The sequence below is a fragment of the Ovis canadensis genome, chromosome 15 (assembly GCF_042477335.2).
Source record: "Ovis canadensis isolate MfBH-ARS-UI-01 breed Bighorn chromosome 15, ARS-UI_OviCan_v2, whole genome shotgun sequence".
Lineage (NCBI taxonomy): Eukaryota > Metazoa > Chordata > Mammalia > Artiodactyla > Bovidae > Ovis > Ovis canadensis.
The window spans coordinates 35,446,594-35,464,543 of record NC_091259.1 but is presented as its reverse complement, the minus strand read 5'-3'; the positions used below and the strand labels follow the sequence as shown (position 1 = coordinate 35,464,543).

The window sequence follows — 17,950 nt, the reverse complement described above, 5'->3', positions numbered from 1 at the left end:
TTGGATTCCTGTCAAGGAAAAACAAATAACAGGCCCTCTTCCTCTAGTGCCTGGCAGCTCAGGGCGTCCAAGGGTTAGGGACAGTGTGATATTTAAGTAAGTGCGCTCTTGTTAACCTGCTACCAGGCAGCTGGGTTATCTTGGCCTCGCCTTGGCTCTTTTGGAAAGAAGCGTGTGTTTGATAAACAGGAAGTTGTTTCCATGGGTGTAGAAAGAAGAAACGATAGAACCGAGTGGCACAGCAAAGAGCTGCTAGCTGTGGTTCGCCTGGAGTGGGCAGAGATCCTTGCAGGTAGCCACCTAGCTTAGCACACAAGCCACCTTTTCCCCATTCAAGACTGAGTTATTTCTTCATCATGAAAAATGAAAAGTCTCTGCCCTGTTGCTTGACCTGCTGTCAGGGTATGTTCATGTTCAGCTAGTGTTTGGGTCAGTTACGAGTCGTAGACCTAGCAGACAAATGGAGACACTGTCTGTTTATAGTGGAAAAGTGACTTATTTTAAGAAATGTTGGCTCCCCACCACTACCCCATTAGTGGCATGCCTCTGACACTCGAGTGAGCTGGTCTAGGGACGTTAAGACTGCCTTGTGTGTATTTTTGCTCTTTGAAAGGTTAGAATCTAAATGTACCACAAGATATTTCTTCTTGAGTCAGATTGGGACAAAATTACAAGCAGTCAGTTCTGAAGCAAACTTTATAAATGCTGGTGCTTGAATACTTTTGAAACTTCAGAATTCATTCCCTCTGCTTCTAATAATATACTCTTCATGAGGTATATAAATCCCTTAGTGTCACTATTTTTTTTAGCTTTGTAAAGAAAAACAGATAAAAAAGATTATAGAAACCCAGTGCCAAGTGATTTGTGGTGATTGGAAAGTGAGAAAGACAACTTAGACTCCCTACTTTTTTGTTGTTTGTTTTTATAGTTTTTATTTCATAGATTTCTTGTAATAAGAGCTAGAAAACAGGAGAACTGTTTTCTCCTTCTAATTGAGAGTCACTTCATCTTTGTCAGGGTTGAAATGATTGAAGTTATGATAGAGGATACCTTTAAATTTGCAGGTACAGTGGGAACTAAGTAGATTAGTAGTTAATTGATGGTGAAAAGGGGTTTACTGTGACGGATTGCATATTGTCTAGACTCGGGTGAGTGGGTGGGGGCACAAGTCTAGGAATATAGGAAGCTAGTGTCCGAGCAGGGTGGGTTGCTTGGGACTAGTGATGTGGGTGGGATCTTGCCCAGTATTTCGGAGAACTAGCTCACTAAGCTGTCCAGAAGAAGCAGAACAACTCTTTAGAGTTCCTTGCAACTGGGTGTCTCCTGACAAGTTTCAAAATGTGTTTTACTTTGAATGTTGAAGTGGTTCAGGAGCTGTTTTGTATCATTTGCCTTCTGAAATTACCCCAGTGTGTTTTCCAGTGCTGTGACTTTGTGTTAAGTCTAGGCTGGCCTCCTGCTCTCGGTTTCTTCGCTAAAAGTTAAATATCATATTTGAACTGAAAGAATTTTTGCTACTTGCCTATGGAGCATTCATGAACATAAAGCAGCCATTTGTCAGCAGGCAGCTGAAAGGCAATTTCAGCAGGGACTGCAAACCACTGCAGGCTGTTGGCTTCCTGGCACACCCACTAGACCCTAAGGTTTACACTGAAAGCAAACTAACAAGGACTGTGGGTTGGTAGGTGGGGGGGGAGTGGTGGTAATAAGGTGGGCAAAAATAAAAGCGGAGGCTGAAGTCTGAATGACATTGAGCCAGTATGAAGGTCCAATATGTGGGGAAGAACACAACACTCCCCCAGAAAACTTAAACATCAAACACAATGGCTCAGAAAAAACATGTGATGTTTACAGCTAACATATTTTTAAAAAAAGTAAATTGTGTGTATCTTTATATTCATAGCTATAGGGATACTGTAGATATCTTTAGGGAAAGAAAGTGAAAGTGTTAGTTGCTTAGTCATGTCCAGCTCTTTGCCATCCCATGAACTGTAGCCTGCCAGGCTTCTCTGTCCATGGAATTCTCCAGGCAAGAATACTGGAGTGGGTTGCCAATTCCTTCTCCAGGGGATCTTCCCAACCCAAGGATCGAACCAGGTCTCCTGCATTGCAGACAGATTCTTTGCCATCTGAGCCGCCAGGGAAGCCTTCTTTAGTGAAAGTGCTATATAACTTAAGCTGTTTCACCCAGTGTGCTGTCACAGATACCTTGTAACCAGAACCATGTAACATTGACAGTTGGTGTATAATAATAAAAATCAGTTTTGAGCACTACAGGATCCTAAACAAAGATCCTTACGATCTGTTAACCAAATGCTGAAATAGCATTTATGTAGTATTGAGTGGAATTTTTTTTTCATAGCTTTTTAAAAAATGTCTTTGGAAGTTAAAATTTTGTCATATATGATATCTCTTAGTCAGAGTACGAGTATATTTCCGAATATGCTGTTGTTTCTTTGGCCATAGCATGTAACAGAATTTCTGTTTAGCAGATCAAGAGATAGAGATATTGGCAGTGTAAATGATTCATCCAAGGACAACCAATGTGTCATTCTAGAGATAAAACAGAATTAGTCTGCATTCCACCAGCTCCTGGCCTGTGTAACATTTTTGAGAACTTTCCAATCATTTTAGGAAAACAAAGTACTTGGAAAATATAAAGAGTTATTTTTAATAAAAGAAAATCACTTATTTTGGAAATGGCTAAATTAATCATTCTGTTGTGTTTAAGAAGCTCTTTGATGTGTTCTGGTAATTAGTATTTACTGCCAGATGAATGTCTCCTGGGCATTTTAATTAATGGGTGGCTTGGCCAAATGAGCTTCTGATGGTAAACCTTCATAAGGGCTTATTTTTGTGTTTCTCAAGAATAGCTGTCTCTTCAAAGCTCTTTAATTAGACAGTTTAGCAGCTAAAACACATTATTAGAATAATTAGGCCTTGGATTAAGAGCAGTAGTGGGTCAAAGGAGCAGGTACTGTTAGAGAATGGCCTCTTGCAGTGGTGCATGGGGTCCATTTTTGATGGATGTCCAGTTCTTCAGCAGCTTACGCTCACTCCTTGTCCCTCTCTGAGGCTTTTGTGTTGTTTGAAGTTCATTTGGCAGATCATACCAGAAGCCTAAACATACCAATGTGTGAGCTCATTTATCACCACCTCCAAACTCTGGTGGAAAGCTGTATCCTAGTCCTTTTAATATCTGAGCTAAAGTCGTCTTGTTTTCTCTTTATTTCTACTAAATTGGTAATCTTGGCCATAATAATGCTTGTTTTTGAGGGAAATGCTTCAAAGATTTTGTGTGTGGGTCATTGATAACTCTTAACAATTATAGCAGCTTCTTTGAGGAGTCTTCCTTAATAATTTAAATAATCTGCTTATAACATTGTTCTTAAAATTACTGTTGTATTTGGTCTCCAAAGTCTTATCTTCTTTGTGTCAGAATGTTGTTCGAATTGTTTGAAAATCTGCTGTGTAGATGAATTACTATTTTTCCCCCTCTTCTTTACACCCTCTTCCCCCATTTCTTGTCCTAAGCTCTTAATCTTGTTAGTCTTTACTAGAGCATATATTTCATTTCAGAGTTCTTCTCTGTGGTGAAAGAAAGAAATATCTGACTGGTCCCATGGGGTTTTGATATGGTGCCGAAACAATCGGATAGTGTTACTGAAACTACTATTAGAAAACAAACAATGATGTAGTCGCTTATGCTGTCTAATTTTTCACTTTCCCACTATCTCAGGATGCTTATGATGGCAAATGCATCTTTTCCCAAGCTGGATCAGTTGGTTTAACGATAGTGCTGAGAGGCTATTACAGAGTTCAAACAGAGCAAACTGTGTCACTAACGTTTCTAATCCCATCAGCTGTCATGACCCGTATTTGTTGTTAGACGAAGAGCTGGGTTAGGATATGCATGTCATTGGTTTAATATATAAACCTACTGCCATGATTAGAAAAAAGTTATAGAACTTATGATATGTATCAACCAATTCCTTTTTAAACATAGTAGCTAGCCTGATTTAGAGATACACAAAGTTTATCACATGTAAATTCTTTTGTTGTACCTTAGTTAGCAACATAGCCATTGGGGTTATTTCATTTAAAATGGTAGAAACTTCATTTGGTTTTCTATTGATGTTATCAGTAAAGCTTCAAAACACACTTTTAAAATATTTGGTAAGCACAGTAAATGAACATGTAAAGATGCAGGTATATTGCTGTACATTCCAGAGAATAGTCACCAAATACATACATTTTTATGTCAAGTTGTAAAACTTGAGAGCAAAAGAGATCAGCCTGAACAGAGGCCTATATAAAGCAGGATTTCCCCCCTTAGCAATGACTAATTTCTGTCTGTTCTCTCCTAAAACGATTGATTACTGTGACTGCTTTTTGACTCACTCTTTAGCACAGGAAATATTGCTGATACTGATACTTATCTCATGTGCATGTTTGCTGTGTATATTGTAAACTTTTGCAATAGAGCTGTGAACAGGAAGGTGTTGAGTATTACTATCCTTGAAGAAAACCATTATGCGTGTCCCTCACAACTCTCCCTTTCTTATGGTAGGGTGAGTGTGCTCTTCTATGTGTAATGGGATTTATACTTGATGGAGTCTGATTACTAACGAACTGTATAGATACAAATCAAGACTGAGAGTGCATTGCGTTCCATCTGTTTGTGTCACTTCTTTGACTCACTCTTGTGCTGGGCCCACTTGCAGCCCTCCTCTGTCTACCTTTTGAAATCACACCAGTCCCCAACAAGAACTGACGGTACTCTTCTTTGGCACAGACCACCTGGTGGCCCATGGCAGGATGGCAGAAAAGGAGGCCCGTCGCAAGTTCAAACAGATCGTGGCAGCCGTGTATTTTTGTCACTGTCGGAACATTGTTCATCGTGATTTAAAAGCTGAAAATTTGCTCCTGGACGCCAATCTGAATATCAAGATAGCAGGTGAGAAGTGTGCTGAGGATGTGCAGTAGGAATAAAGGAGCTTTTCCTTCAAGGTTCTTAAAGCAAGGGATTGTCTTGTTTCTGTCTATTCAGAAAGAAGTGTTGTGAAAAGGATTTTGTGTGTGTGTGTGTGGCTTGAAAATTAATAAACTTTCAAAATACACTTATGTAAATATTTCACATAGTTTCTGATACAGCTAGGTTGGGGAGAAAAAAGAAAAAGTGGTTTTTGAGTAAGGAATACAACATCGAATAAAGTAGTAAACAGACCTCATAAAATTGTATGCCCACCCTCACTTGAGAAGGTTGATTTGTGTCATTGCTTATACAGACCATGCTTATTCTTAAGACTGTGGTTTTAAGAATAGATCTTATTGTGGTTTAAAGGCAATCCATCTCTTTTCATCGTCAAATTTCACTCATCTGTTTACCTGACAGTGCCTGAAAAAGCACTTTTCACTGCCTCAGTCTCCTCATACTTCAGTTTTTGTAAACTGCCAGTATTTGCCTAACCAATGCAAGCTCACCACCTATTGATAGAAGAAAGTGACTGCAATCTACATGGAAACGATAGATATGAAAATAAGCCATTTTTGTTTTCTGACAGTTTTTGGTATTACACTTTATGTCCCTCATCTCCCAGATAAAAAAGGAAGGGACTCTCATATAGAAAACAGAAGTGTAGCTAGAATATAACTGTCTTTAAAAACCTAAGTAAGAAACAGTTCTAAAGATTTCTGTCCTTAACCAGATGGTAATTCAGAATTCAAGTTTATATTATACATGAGAGGTCAGAGTCCCTGTATGTAGGTTGGTGATTCTTCTGACAGTTTCTTTTGTGTACATAACTGCCGCCTTTCCAGGCTCTGCTTTCACATCCTTGGAATTCACCTAGTCTTATGTTTATCTGAGTTGGGCTGATTAGAACTTTTCAGATGTGAGCTCTTTGAGTCCTGTATGCGCTCAATATACAGTAGACAGGAATTGGATACTTTCTTTTTCTTAAATGAAATTAAGTGTTTCCTTTGCCCTTATATCGGTTTTATATTCTTTAAAGCCCTCTAGATGCCGACAGTTCTCACAAGGCTGGGCAGGGGGAAAGACCTCACAGTTTCAAACTCTCTTTTGTCATTATTGTAGCTTCAGTTGAATTAATGATAACAATACCTACTAAGCTTCACAATCCTTAAAAGTATAATAAAATGTTGTGTTAATTATCTATTCTGATGTAACAAATGACTGCACACTTTGTGGCTTGAAGCAATATAAGTGTATTATCTTACAGCTCTAGAGGTCCAGAATCTGGAGTGAGTCGTGTGGGGCTGAAATCAAGGTGGGGCGGGACTGGCTCCATCTAGAGGCTTTCGGGGATTCGTGTCCTTCCCTTGGTCAGCTTCTGGAGTCCTTCCGTGTTCCCTGGCTCCAGCCCTTTTCTCACATCACCCTTCTGCCTCCTGTTTCCGTTGTCACGTCTCTCACTCCTAATCTGTTCCCCCTTCTTCCCTCTTGAAAGGACCCTTGTGATTATATTGGGCCCTCCAGGATGGTCTCTCCTGCTCAAGATCCTTAACCTAGTGACTTCCTTGGTGGTCCAGGGGCTAAGACTTCACACTCCAGTGCAGGGGCCCACAATCCACCCCTGGTTAGGAAACTAGATCCCACAGGTTGCAACGAAGATGGAAGATCTCAAGTGCCACAACCAAGAGCCAGCACGGCCAAATAAATGATAAATAAATAAAGTTTTTAATGAATAAATACATGAAGTTTAAAAAAAAAGATCCTTTTTTAAATAAATGAAGCTCAAGATCCTTGACCTAATCGTGTCTGCGAAAGTAGGTAACACATTCACAAGTTCCACGGATTAGGACAGGGACATATTTGAAGTGCTGTTACTCAGCCAGCCACAGATGTCATTGTAGGGCTCTTTGGATTGGTAATTAAGGTAGTGAGTAAAAAAAAGGCCCAGGTTTTCTGCTCCAGTCTTATTCTATTGACCAAAGATCAATAAAAAATTGTTATGCTTTTTCGTTCTTGATTTTGAATTTAGAACCATTTTGGTTTAGTTAAGGGCAGTTTGCCCTAGAGAAGGAAATGGCGACCCACTCCAATATTCTTGCCTGGAGAATTCCATGGACAGAGGAGCCTGGTGAGCCCCAGTCCCTGGGGTCACAGAGAGTTGGACACAACTGTGTGACTAACACACACACACACACACACACACGGGCAATTTGTATGGTTTTTAATTTTTGCATGGAAAAGCCAGGTGTTAAAGCAGGGATTGGTGACAACTGAATTTAGGGTCTCTACTGACAAATATTTGGATAAGGAGATTTTTTAAAGCTTTCTTTGTTAAACCCATGTAGTCACAATATGAGTTTCTACCTGCTGATGTGTAATTATAGACTCCCAGGGATGCTGGCATTGAGCTTTGGGCTGTGTATTAATACAGATATTTTGGCAAGATTTTTACTTCACTCATGTAAAGGCTCTGTTTTTGTTGTTAGTTTTCGCTGCAAAGCAGAGACTAAATGAGCATGGTGGCTCTGTGCTCTTCTAAGCTGGCGGACATTGTCTCTGCGCTCTTTCCTGCATGCTGTCATTACTCAAGTTTCTCAGTCATTGCCCAAGCTTCTCTTCCTACACGTGTTAGACAGAACGCCCATTCTCACCCCCAAAGCCTTCTCTGAGTTCAGTGGACCAGAGGGAGAAATGCTTCTAATTGAAGCTGACCACAGCATGAATAGTTTTGGAGAGGTGTGTTGGAGGGTTGTGACGGGACACAGTCAGATAAGTAATGAAATCAGTTTTTATTCTCAAAGCCCAAAGTAACTTTCAGATCCTTGATCTTTTCAATAGTCTTTTTGACAAATTACTGTAAGTCTTGGTAAGAAAGAGCTACCATATAAAAAGAAACACATGAGAAAGAAAAGAGGATTTTTTTGTTTTATTTAAAATATTATTAGTCTTAGGCACCTCATTTAAAAAGAATCGTATATGTTATAGTAGCAAATTAACATAGAATTAATAAAAATTCAGATTAGGAAATCTAAGGAGTTTGTTTTCCTTATGTCAGTATTTATGTAGTGGTTTATTTTTTTTATTGGCATATAATTGCTTTACAGTGTTATGCTAGTTACTGCTATACAAGGAAGTGAGTCAGCCATTTGCATACATGTATCCCCTCCCTCTTGCATCTCCCTCGCACCCCCTCATCCCACCCCTCTAAGTCATCACAGAGCTGAGCTCCCTGCACTGCGCAGCTGCTTCCCGCCGGTTCTCTGCTCTGCACATGGCAACGCATATATGTCCATGGCGGTGTCCACATGTCATTTTCACTCTCCCAGTTTGTCCCACCCTCCCCTTCCCACCCTGTGTCCACAAGGCCATTATTTATACCTAGTGGTTTCGATGAAAAGGTCATGTATCCTGTACAAAATTAGATGAATAAGTTGTTCTAGGGATGTTTGTGTTTGCGGGAATTTGTTTACTTTTCCTATGAAGTAATGTGACAGTTTACATGTAATACTCTTGGTACTACTGTAAAAATCTAGTAGGTATAAAAACCTATACTTGCCCTCTTCAACAGAATATGTGTTTCCTGGACACGAGGTAAATTTCAATTCAGTTCAGTTCAGTCGCTCAATTGTGTCCGACTCTTTGCGACCCGAGGCCTCGCAGCACGCCAGGCCTCCCTGTCCATCACCAACTCCCGGAGTTCACTCAAACTCAGTCCATCGAGTTGGTGATGCCATCCAGCCATCTCATCCTCTGTCATCCCCTTCTCCTCCTGCCCCCAGTCCCTCCCAGCATCAGGGTCTTTTCCAGTGAGTCAACTCATGAGGTGGCCAAAGCTTTAGCATCAGTCCTTCCAATGAACACCCAGGGCTGATTTCCTTTAGAATGGACTGGTTGGATCTCCTTGCAGTCCAAGGGACTCTCAAGTCTTCTCCAACACCACAGTTCAAAAGTGTCAATTGTTTGGCGCTCAGCTTTCTTCACAGTCCACCTCTCACATCCATACATGACCACTGGAAAAACCATAGCCTCGACTAGACGGACCTTTGTTGGCAAAGTAATGTTTCTGCTTTTCAATATGCTATCTAGGTTGGTCATAACTTTCCTTCCAGGGAGTAAGCGTCTTTTAATTTCATGGCTGCAATCACCATTTGCAGTGATTTTGGAGCCCCCCCTAAAAAAAGTCTGACACTGTTTCCCCATCTATTTGCCATGAAGTAATGGGACCAGATGCCATGATCTTCGTTTTCTGAATGTTGAGCTTTAAGCCAACTTTTTCACTCTCCTCTTTCACTTTCATCAAGAGGGCTTTTAAGTTCCTCTTCACCTTCTGCCATAAGGGTGGTGTCATCTGCATATCTGAGGTTAAGTTACAGGCATTAAAAGATCCATGGTTTAAGAGTTTTTGTGATTAAACTCTTAGCTGTGAATTTTTGTTCTATGCTAGTTCTAGAGAGAATGAAGCCCAGGTGAATACTTTGTTGTCTTTCTGGTTTTAGAATCTAAAAAGGCTTCTTCTTAATGCTGGTCACAAACCTATCTCCTGTAGGATTATTTGAAAGGTGTTTCTATCATTAGCAATCCAGAATAAGCATTGATTGTTTTCAGAACAAAGAATTTTATTTCTGAAAGACAGAATGGCCAAGTCTAAGAATTTTTAGTGGATATCTAAAATCTTTATGGTTCTTAACAAAGGCTTTATGTTCCACTATCATGGAACAGAGAAAGGAAGGCTGAGAACATACTCCCTCCCTCAAGAATTTATAGTCTTATTTGGGCAGCAAATGCGTAGACTACAATGAGATTATGCTTTATGTATATAAAAAGTGGGCTTTCCCAGTGACTCAGTGGTAAAGAATCCACCTGCTAGTGCAGGAGATGCAAGAGATGTGAGTTTGATCCCTGGGTTGGGAAGATTAGGAAGATTCCCTGGAGAAGGGAATGGCAACCCACTCCAGTATTCTTGCCTGGAGAATTCCGTGGACAGAAGAACCTGGCAGGCTACAGTCCATGGGGTCACAGAGTTGGACACAACTAAGAGACTGAAGACAAGCACATATAAAAAGTACTTTGCAGAGCATTTTCACACATATCATTTAATTTCATATTTGGCATACAAGTATAGCTTGTTTAGAAAACTAGAGTTTCCAAAAGACCTTTAACTTGCTAAAACTTTGAATTTCTTTTAAAGAGCACTCATGGAAAGCCCTTTCTTGTATGGAGTTCATCGCTGGGAAAAGAGTAGGTTTCTTGGTCTCTAATCTTTCTCTTTTCTTGCCTCAGATGTGTGAGGACCACAGAGGAGCAGATGCAAGATGGGGGAGGCACAGCACGGCTCCCTCAGCACATCCTCATATTCCTGGGTGGCAGCATGGTCAACAGCTACCAAATTATAGTTTGATACAGTAGCGAGAGATGTTACATAGCATGTTGTGATTCATTATCATGTTAATGATATAGTCCAATTACCACAGAGTTCAGAGCATGAAGAAACCACCTGAGTTTGCAAAATTCCATTAGATGATAACTGCCACAGGGCCTGTCAGCAGATCTGTTTACTGTTTGACTCCCACTGCCTTGCATGTACGTGTCCTACAGTGGGTGCTCGAGAACTCTGTGGGTCTGAACTTTATATAGCAGTGTTGAGGACAGAATCATCCTTTTGAGAACAGAGCCCTTGAGGTGAGTCTTAAAGGATGAGCAGACTTCTTTATGGATAGGTGTCAAGGAGAGAACGCCAGTAGGATCAGCAAATGTTAATAAAGCACATGCTGTGTGCAGACCTTGGGGGTACAGCAGCAGGTAAAATAGTCCCTTGGAGCTAACATTCTGATGGCAGAAGAGAGACAGTAAACACATGAACAAATGAGCTCTCACAGGGCTTCCCTGGTGGTCCAGTGGTTAAGACTCCACAATGCCAGTGCAGCCGGGAGGGCAGTGGGGGTTGGGTGATCCTTGGTTAGGAACTGAGATCCCACATACCGCGAGACCCAGCCAAAAAAAATTTTTTTAATAAATAAAAAAGTTCTCATAAAGACTTGTGAAAGTGGTAAAATGCCTTGTGAGAGGATACCCAGGACAGGCACAGCCTTCCACACAGAAGGAAGAGCAAGGCCAAGGCCTGAGTGAGGTGACGGTAACATGTTTAGGGGATGAGAGACAGGTTCACATGGCTGGAGATGATAAATAAGGTGGGGAGTGGAAGGATGAAGTGAGAGAGCTGGCCCGGGCCAGTTCACGTGGGGCGCTGTGCGCATGGTGAGGATCGGGGGCTTTATTTGGGTTACAGTGGGAACCTGAGCCGGAGCAGCGTGAACAGCAGTAGGGTGCACACAGCATGTCTGCAGAAAAGCTTGGCGAGAGGGAAGACTTGAGGAGGGGAGGCATGCCTGAGAATGTGGGGAGGGGCGGTATTTATACTGGATTGCAAGATTGTTTGACTTCTAGGCTTAATAAATCAGACTCAGGGTGGATAAGGGGAAAAAAAGTGAGAGTAGGAAGAGGGGACAGGAAGGCAATAGGAAGATCAGTTCAAAGCCTGTGAAATGCGTACAGCCGATTCATGTTGCTGTGCAGCAGAAACTAACACAACATTGTAAAGCACTGTGAAAGAGTACTCTAAAAAAGAAATAAAAGTTTAAAAGAGGAAGCAAAAGCTCATAGTGAGGTGATGGGATGTAGCTTTATCTAATTAGCCCTCGTCTGTAAGGTGCCGCTTCAGATATCTGCCTTTTCCCGGAAATATCCATCCTCTTGGGTATTTCCTCCACTAGACTGTAAGCAGGGGAGTTCCCACGCTCATTTCTATTATGTGTTCCTCAATGGTCTAACATAGTAGGTGCTCAATAAATGTTTGTTGAATGGGGGTGGGTGGGGTGGGGAAGGCCTGTGAAGTGGTAAGATTCCCAGGTGGTGGACCTGGGAAGGGAGAAAAGGGCAGCAAACACAAGAGATGCAAGCAAGGAAGAGTTTCTGGGACTGGGTAACCAGTCATATAACTGGGCCAGGAAGAGGGAACTTGCAGTCAATATTTGTTTAGAAATAGAGAAATCAGATTTCCTTATTGACGGATTATATTAAGCTATCAAAGAAATCTGGTGTTGCCTTATTTTTAACAGTTGATGCACTGCTATTTGAAAGTAATTTTAATTCTTGTCCCTAGGAACTAGATAGAGAAATTTCTAGATTTATAAAAGATTGCCTAAATGTAGCTGGCTTATTCCATGAAGCAAAGTTATTTGAAATACTCAGACGCTATGAGAATGTTTTGAAAGTTGTGGAAACTTTTTTTTTTTAACCTAAGGAAGTTGGAAACTTTTTTCTTTAAATGTCGACTCCCAGAATGGCCTCCATGAGATGGTTTCCACTCCGGTGTTATTGTTTTAGTTGGCAATCAGTAGACAGCAAAGATCTGAAGTTCAGCTACAGCAAAGCCAATATTTTGGAAAGAATTTCCACAGTGCATGGATTTAAGGTGCTGTGGAAATTTTTGACCTTTAGTGCAGTGAGATCTAGACGACTTCATTTTTTAAAAGTGAGAAATGAAAACAGTTGGTAATGACTTCATTGACCTTTCACCCCCAGTATGAATATACTGAGATATAGTCCTCCAGAAAAAAAAGGTTGGAAACCTTGGTTTCTGAGACTCCTTCCATAGCCTGGGGATTGAGAATATCCCCGAGAGGCCAGAAAAAGTAGTTACGCAGTATCCATCATATCACTCCAAAATTTTACGTCATGATACTGATACCCTTTATTTCGGCAATCTTTCAGTACACCTCCCTGGTTGACAGGGAGTAAATTGAGACTCAGGCCATGTAACTTTCCCAAATTTGGGTCCTAATGGAGCCTACGGAGAAGGCAATGGAACCCCATTCCAGTACTCTTGCCTGGAAAATCCTATGGACAGAGGAGCCTGGTAGGCTGCAGTCCATAGGGTTGCGAAGAGTCGGAAACGACTGAGCGACTTCACTTTCACTTTTCACTTTCATGCATTGGAGAAGGAAATGGCAACCCACTCCAGTGTGCTTGCCTGGAGAATCCCAGGGACGGGGAGCCTGGTGGGCTGCCGTCTATGGGGTCGCACAGAGTCGGCCACGACTGAAGCGACTCAGCAGCAGCAGCAGCAATGGAGCCTAGGAGTCATACTGCCTCACCTGGTACTCACTCCCTGAAATGGTGAGGGCTCTCAACTAGCAGGGCTAAGCAACCGTCGTGTATATTGACCCTTGAGAAAATGCAGTTGGGGCAGTTCTCTCTTCTGAATCATATTGCTAAGACTGGAGCTTCACAATGAAATATTAATGTACTTTCATTCAAAAGGTGTTTCAGGTACACATAGTTGATTTTTGACAAAAACTCTGTGAAGTTAAAATTTAAGTGAGCAGATTTTTGCCAGTCATAGTTCTGGGTTATAAGTGTAAGGTCTTGTTGATCTTGAAAAGTGATTGCACCTTGCTAGGATCAAAACCAATTTTCTGTTTTTGGGGTCTCATTAACAATAGCTATGCTACCAGTACAAAGCATCACCTCTCAGATTTTCCCACTGGTTTTCCTAACACAGAGACGAACTCACAGAGGCTGGGGGGGGCAAGTTGGGGGCTGGTTACACAGTCTGGAATTGCTCACTTTGTAAATCACATGTTTTGTCTTTAAATTCATGCACATTTTGTGTCCTCCTCAATGTCATATCTACATTTGTTTTAATATTAAAATTATTCAACTTTAACATAGGGAAAAAATTGATACCCCCAGAAGATGTATTTTATTTGGCTTATAGTTTCACATAACTCTTGGCGTACTTCAGCATTATGCCTAGAACACGCAGACATGAACCCGTTTGAGAGATGGAGAATAAAGAATTTCTTCCCCAACTTTAGGTTCCTCTTACACAAACTGCTATTAATTGCAGGTCATTCATTTGGGGGATAATTGTGTGTGTGTGTTAGATGCTCAGTTACGTCCAACTGTTCGGGACTCTGTTGACTGTAGCTCACCAAACTCCTCTGCCCATGGAATTCTCCAGGAAGAGTACTGGAATAGGTTGCCATTCCCTTTTCCAGGGAATCTTCCCAACCCAGGGATCAAACCCAGGTATCCTACACTGCAGGCAGATTCTTTGCTGTCTGAGCCACCATTAGTGGTAAAGAAATGGGGTAGTGATTTAGATCTCCCGTCTCTTACATGGAATGGTTTGAGAGCCTGTGACAGTAAAGCAAGTGAGTCCACCTGCTGGCTAGGAGCTAAGGAGGCTGCTTGTAACTCAGTCATCATGATTATTGCTCAGTTGAAGTGGCTGGGGACCCTTGATAGTGTTGACCAATGTGCGGTTTTTCATCAAATTTTGTTAGATTTACATGGACTGTTGGATAGTATATAAAGTATAAGAAACATTTATGTTAAAAATTTAATTAATGAGGAAGAAAATGATAATTCTACAATGTCTCAAGAAAAACCTTGCCTAAGTCATAGATTATCTTCATTGATCACAGATCTTTTATAGATGTTTCTAAGTATTGAAGAGCTGAATTTTTTGTATATACACACACACGGACACATATAATATCTAGTTTGCTTTATTGGGAATAAAGACTGCCCACATTATTGTGTATTATTTGCAAAGAAGTGCTAAACTTGCTTATCCATTTTACCATTTAAAAACAAAATATGGAAATAATTCAGATAATAGGGTTTGTTTTTTAGGTTAAAAAATGTAAGCGTTCTGAATACAAGCTCATGAAAACTTTTTGACCGTTTGTAATCTCAATTTATAATCTCAACATGTGGAGCTTCCCAGGTGGTGCAGTAGTAAAATCCAGTTGCCAGTGGAGGAGTCAGAAGAGACACAGTTTTGATTCCTGAGTCAGGAAGATCCCCTGGAGAAGGAAGTGGCAACCCACTGCAGGATTCTTGCCTGGGAGACCCCATGGCAGAGGAGCCTGGTGGGCTGCAGTCCATGGGGCAGCAGAGAGCTGGACGCAACTGAGCACACGTGCATGCACAACCTCAGTGTGTCAGTGACTTGCAGACTGAACGTGTCAATTTTAGACAAATGCTTCCATTGCGTAATTGAAATACACTCATGAGTCATTTGTTAAATGGGCAAAACCGCTTTCCTTGAATAATATCATAGTGAACTTCTATTTTTTCATTGAAAGATGATTACTCTACAACATAGTGTATTGCTTATCCATCCTCTATGTAATAGCGTGCGTCTAATACTAATCCCAAACTCCCAATCCATTCTACTTAGTTTCTAGGTGACAATTTAGAATCTTATAGGAGATCATACCAACTTTTCTCCAAAAGTAGCTTTCTGTGTATCAGATTGTATATCTTAACTTGTACCTGTATACTATATTTCTATTTGGTATCTTTAGTTTTTGTTGAGAATTTAAGGGGACCTTAATTCATTATGGTCTGTAAAAGGCGCTAAAAATTTGTATAGTGGGCTCTCCTATCAGTATTAGAAACTTACCTGATTGAATGATTGGACTTTTATTTTTCTAAGTGATATGATTTAGAATTATGACTATAAGAGTATGCATAAATGTTTCCAGGAATTCCAATGGATATTGTTTGTAGGTCTTACAGAAAGTGTCTTAGTACAACCCTTTCTGTCTTAGTACAACCCTTTCCTGTATACGTCTACTCTGTACTAGAGTTTGATGAAAAGGTCTTATGTTTTGTGGGGTTGTTGTTGTTGTGGTTTAGTCACTCAGTTGTGTCCGACTCTTTGCGACCCCGTAGACTGCAGCATGCCAGGCTTCCCTGTCCTTCACCATCTCCCGGAGCTTGCTCAAATGCATGTCCATTGAGTCAGTGATGCCATCCAGCCATCTCCTCCTGCCTTCAGTCTTTCCCAGCATCAGGGTCTTTTCCAATGAGTCAGTTCTCTGCATCAAGGGGCCAGAGTATTGGAGTCTCAGCTTCAGCATCAGTCCTTCCAATGAATATTCAGGACTGATTTCCTTTAGGATTGATTGGTTGGATCTCCTTGCAGTCCAAGGGACTCTCAAGAGTCTTCTCCAATACCACAGTTCAAAAGCATCAATTCTTCAGCACTCAGCCTTCTTTATGGTCCAGTTCTCAACTCTCACATCCAGTGGTCCAACTCTCACATCCATATGTTTTGTTGGGGGAGGGTTGTTTTTCATGAGAAGGGTAGTGCTATCTGTAATAGAGTGGAGAGGGTTCATTTGTTATTTCATTTAAAAATAGCCAAGTTCAGTTTTCCTAACTGCTACGATATTTTAACACTTTGAGGGAAAATGCATGTCATTCATTGAAAATACCCATGTAGTGTTGGTTCAGCATTTTTGTTTTTAAACTTTAATTTTCCGCAGAGATAGCATACTGCATAGACACCTAGTGCTGGGAAGCTGCAGAGCGTCAGGAGATTCCTAAGGTTAAGTGATGGGTGCAGAGGAGCCTCATATGTCGTGTAATCTAGAAGCAGCCACAAAATGGCCCTTTAATAGCTCTCTAACACGTTCCAGGAAGGTACATATATTCTCTCAATCTCCTGAGAATTATCTCTCATCTCCTTCAATTCCAACCTTCTCTGGTTTCTTAAACTAAATCAATGCCCACCCCCTTTCCAGAAGCTGATTACTTGATTTTTTTTTTTTTCCCATGAAGAAATTTCTCTTGAGTATAAATGCTCAGGCTGTGAGTCAGTAGTTTTTGGCATTACTTCCCTATTAGCTCCTAGTTAGGAAGTTCAGCCAGAGGTTGGAGGGATTGCTAAACACAGGACTTCCCAAGACCCATTTTTAAGAGCAAACTAATATGGAGACTCCTGGGAACTTTGGAACTCATCTTCCATCACTACCAATATTCTGAGATCTGCACAGTTGACTCTTGTGTTCAATTCCAGATAAAGCGTTTGGGTCACATGATCCCTAGTCTAGTGATATTGTGTAGGGAAAGCATGATTTGTATCACGGGCGCACTCTAGTGCTCTTGCCTGGAAAATCCCATGGATGGTGGAGCCTGGTAGGCTACAGTCCACGAGGTTGCAAAGAGTTGGACACGACTGAGCGACTTCACTTCACTTCTATCTAGTAGTCCATGTAACAGTCTGAATCCCGTTTATAAAGTGTTCTTTCACAGGTCTTGATCTTTGGTTCTTCAAGTCATTTTTAGCTTGTACACCCGATAGCTTGTGGCCCCTACGCCGTCATAATTAGTCCATTGAAAAGTTAATCAAGGGCTAGAATTACTTATATTCTTGATCTTTGTCTCTAGTTGCAAGTGCAGTGTTGGGGTTATAAGTTTTCAGAAACTTTCAGATTTTAAAACAGGAAGGATCTAGTCACAGTATTTTCTGGTGAGGTTGTTTATTCAGGATAAATAGTTATTTTCCCACTTCACTTTTTTCCTCTGCCCCATACTTCTAAGCTGTTTACTTTGCACAGCGAGGGAGTGAGATGAAGCATGAGTGAGTCTTGGAGGCGTTGACTGGCACTTGTAGCTGTGCTGCCGTCCACCTTCACAGACACCATCACCCTCTGGGATTAGAGGCGTTGGCTGGCACTTGTAGCTGTGCTGCTGTCCACCTTCACAGACTCTGTCACCCTGTGGGGCTGGCTGCAGGGTAGCCCTAATCTGTCCCATCTGCTTTGGGTTTCTCCTTGGTTAGCCAGAAAAGAAGTCAAGGGCATTACTCTGAGGTGGTAGACCAAATAAGAAAATTTCCTGTTACAGTCAGTTGTCCTGATTTTTAAATTCATGCCACCCGTTGCCTCTTTCCCCTTACCACACAGACACACCCCTTTGATGATGTACTTCCTTTTAGGGCCATGGTATCACTGCCCCATATAGCCCCAGGCTTCTGATCTTGCCTAGAACAAAGGATTTCAAGTCTCAAACTGGATAGTAAAGCTCTGGCATCTAAACCATCCCTAGAAGACAGGCATATGGTTCAAATTAAAGTCTGCTGCTCTGTGTTAAGAGAAGGGGATGTAAGATACCATT

General features: G+C 41.2%; 1 protein-coding gene across 6 annotated transcripts in view; it reads left to right on the top strand.

Moving 5' to 3' along the window:
- The window catches only part of SIK3 (SIK family kinase 3), a 263,960-nt gene that overhangs the window by 179,399 nt on the left and 66,611 nt on the right, over nt 1–17,950 (top strand). For all 6 annotated transcript variants that reach the window (XM_069555268.1, XM_069555269.1, XM_069555266.1 and 3 more), the window contains exon 4: nt 4,796–4,957. In XM_069555268.1, the coding sequence (XP_069411369.1) occupies nt 4,796–4,957 (162 nt within the window). The remainder of the gene's footprint in view (nt 1–4,795; nt 4,958–17,950) is intronic.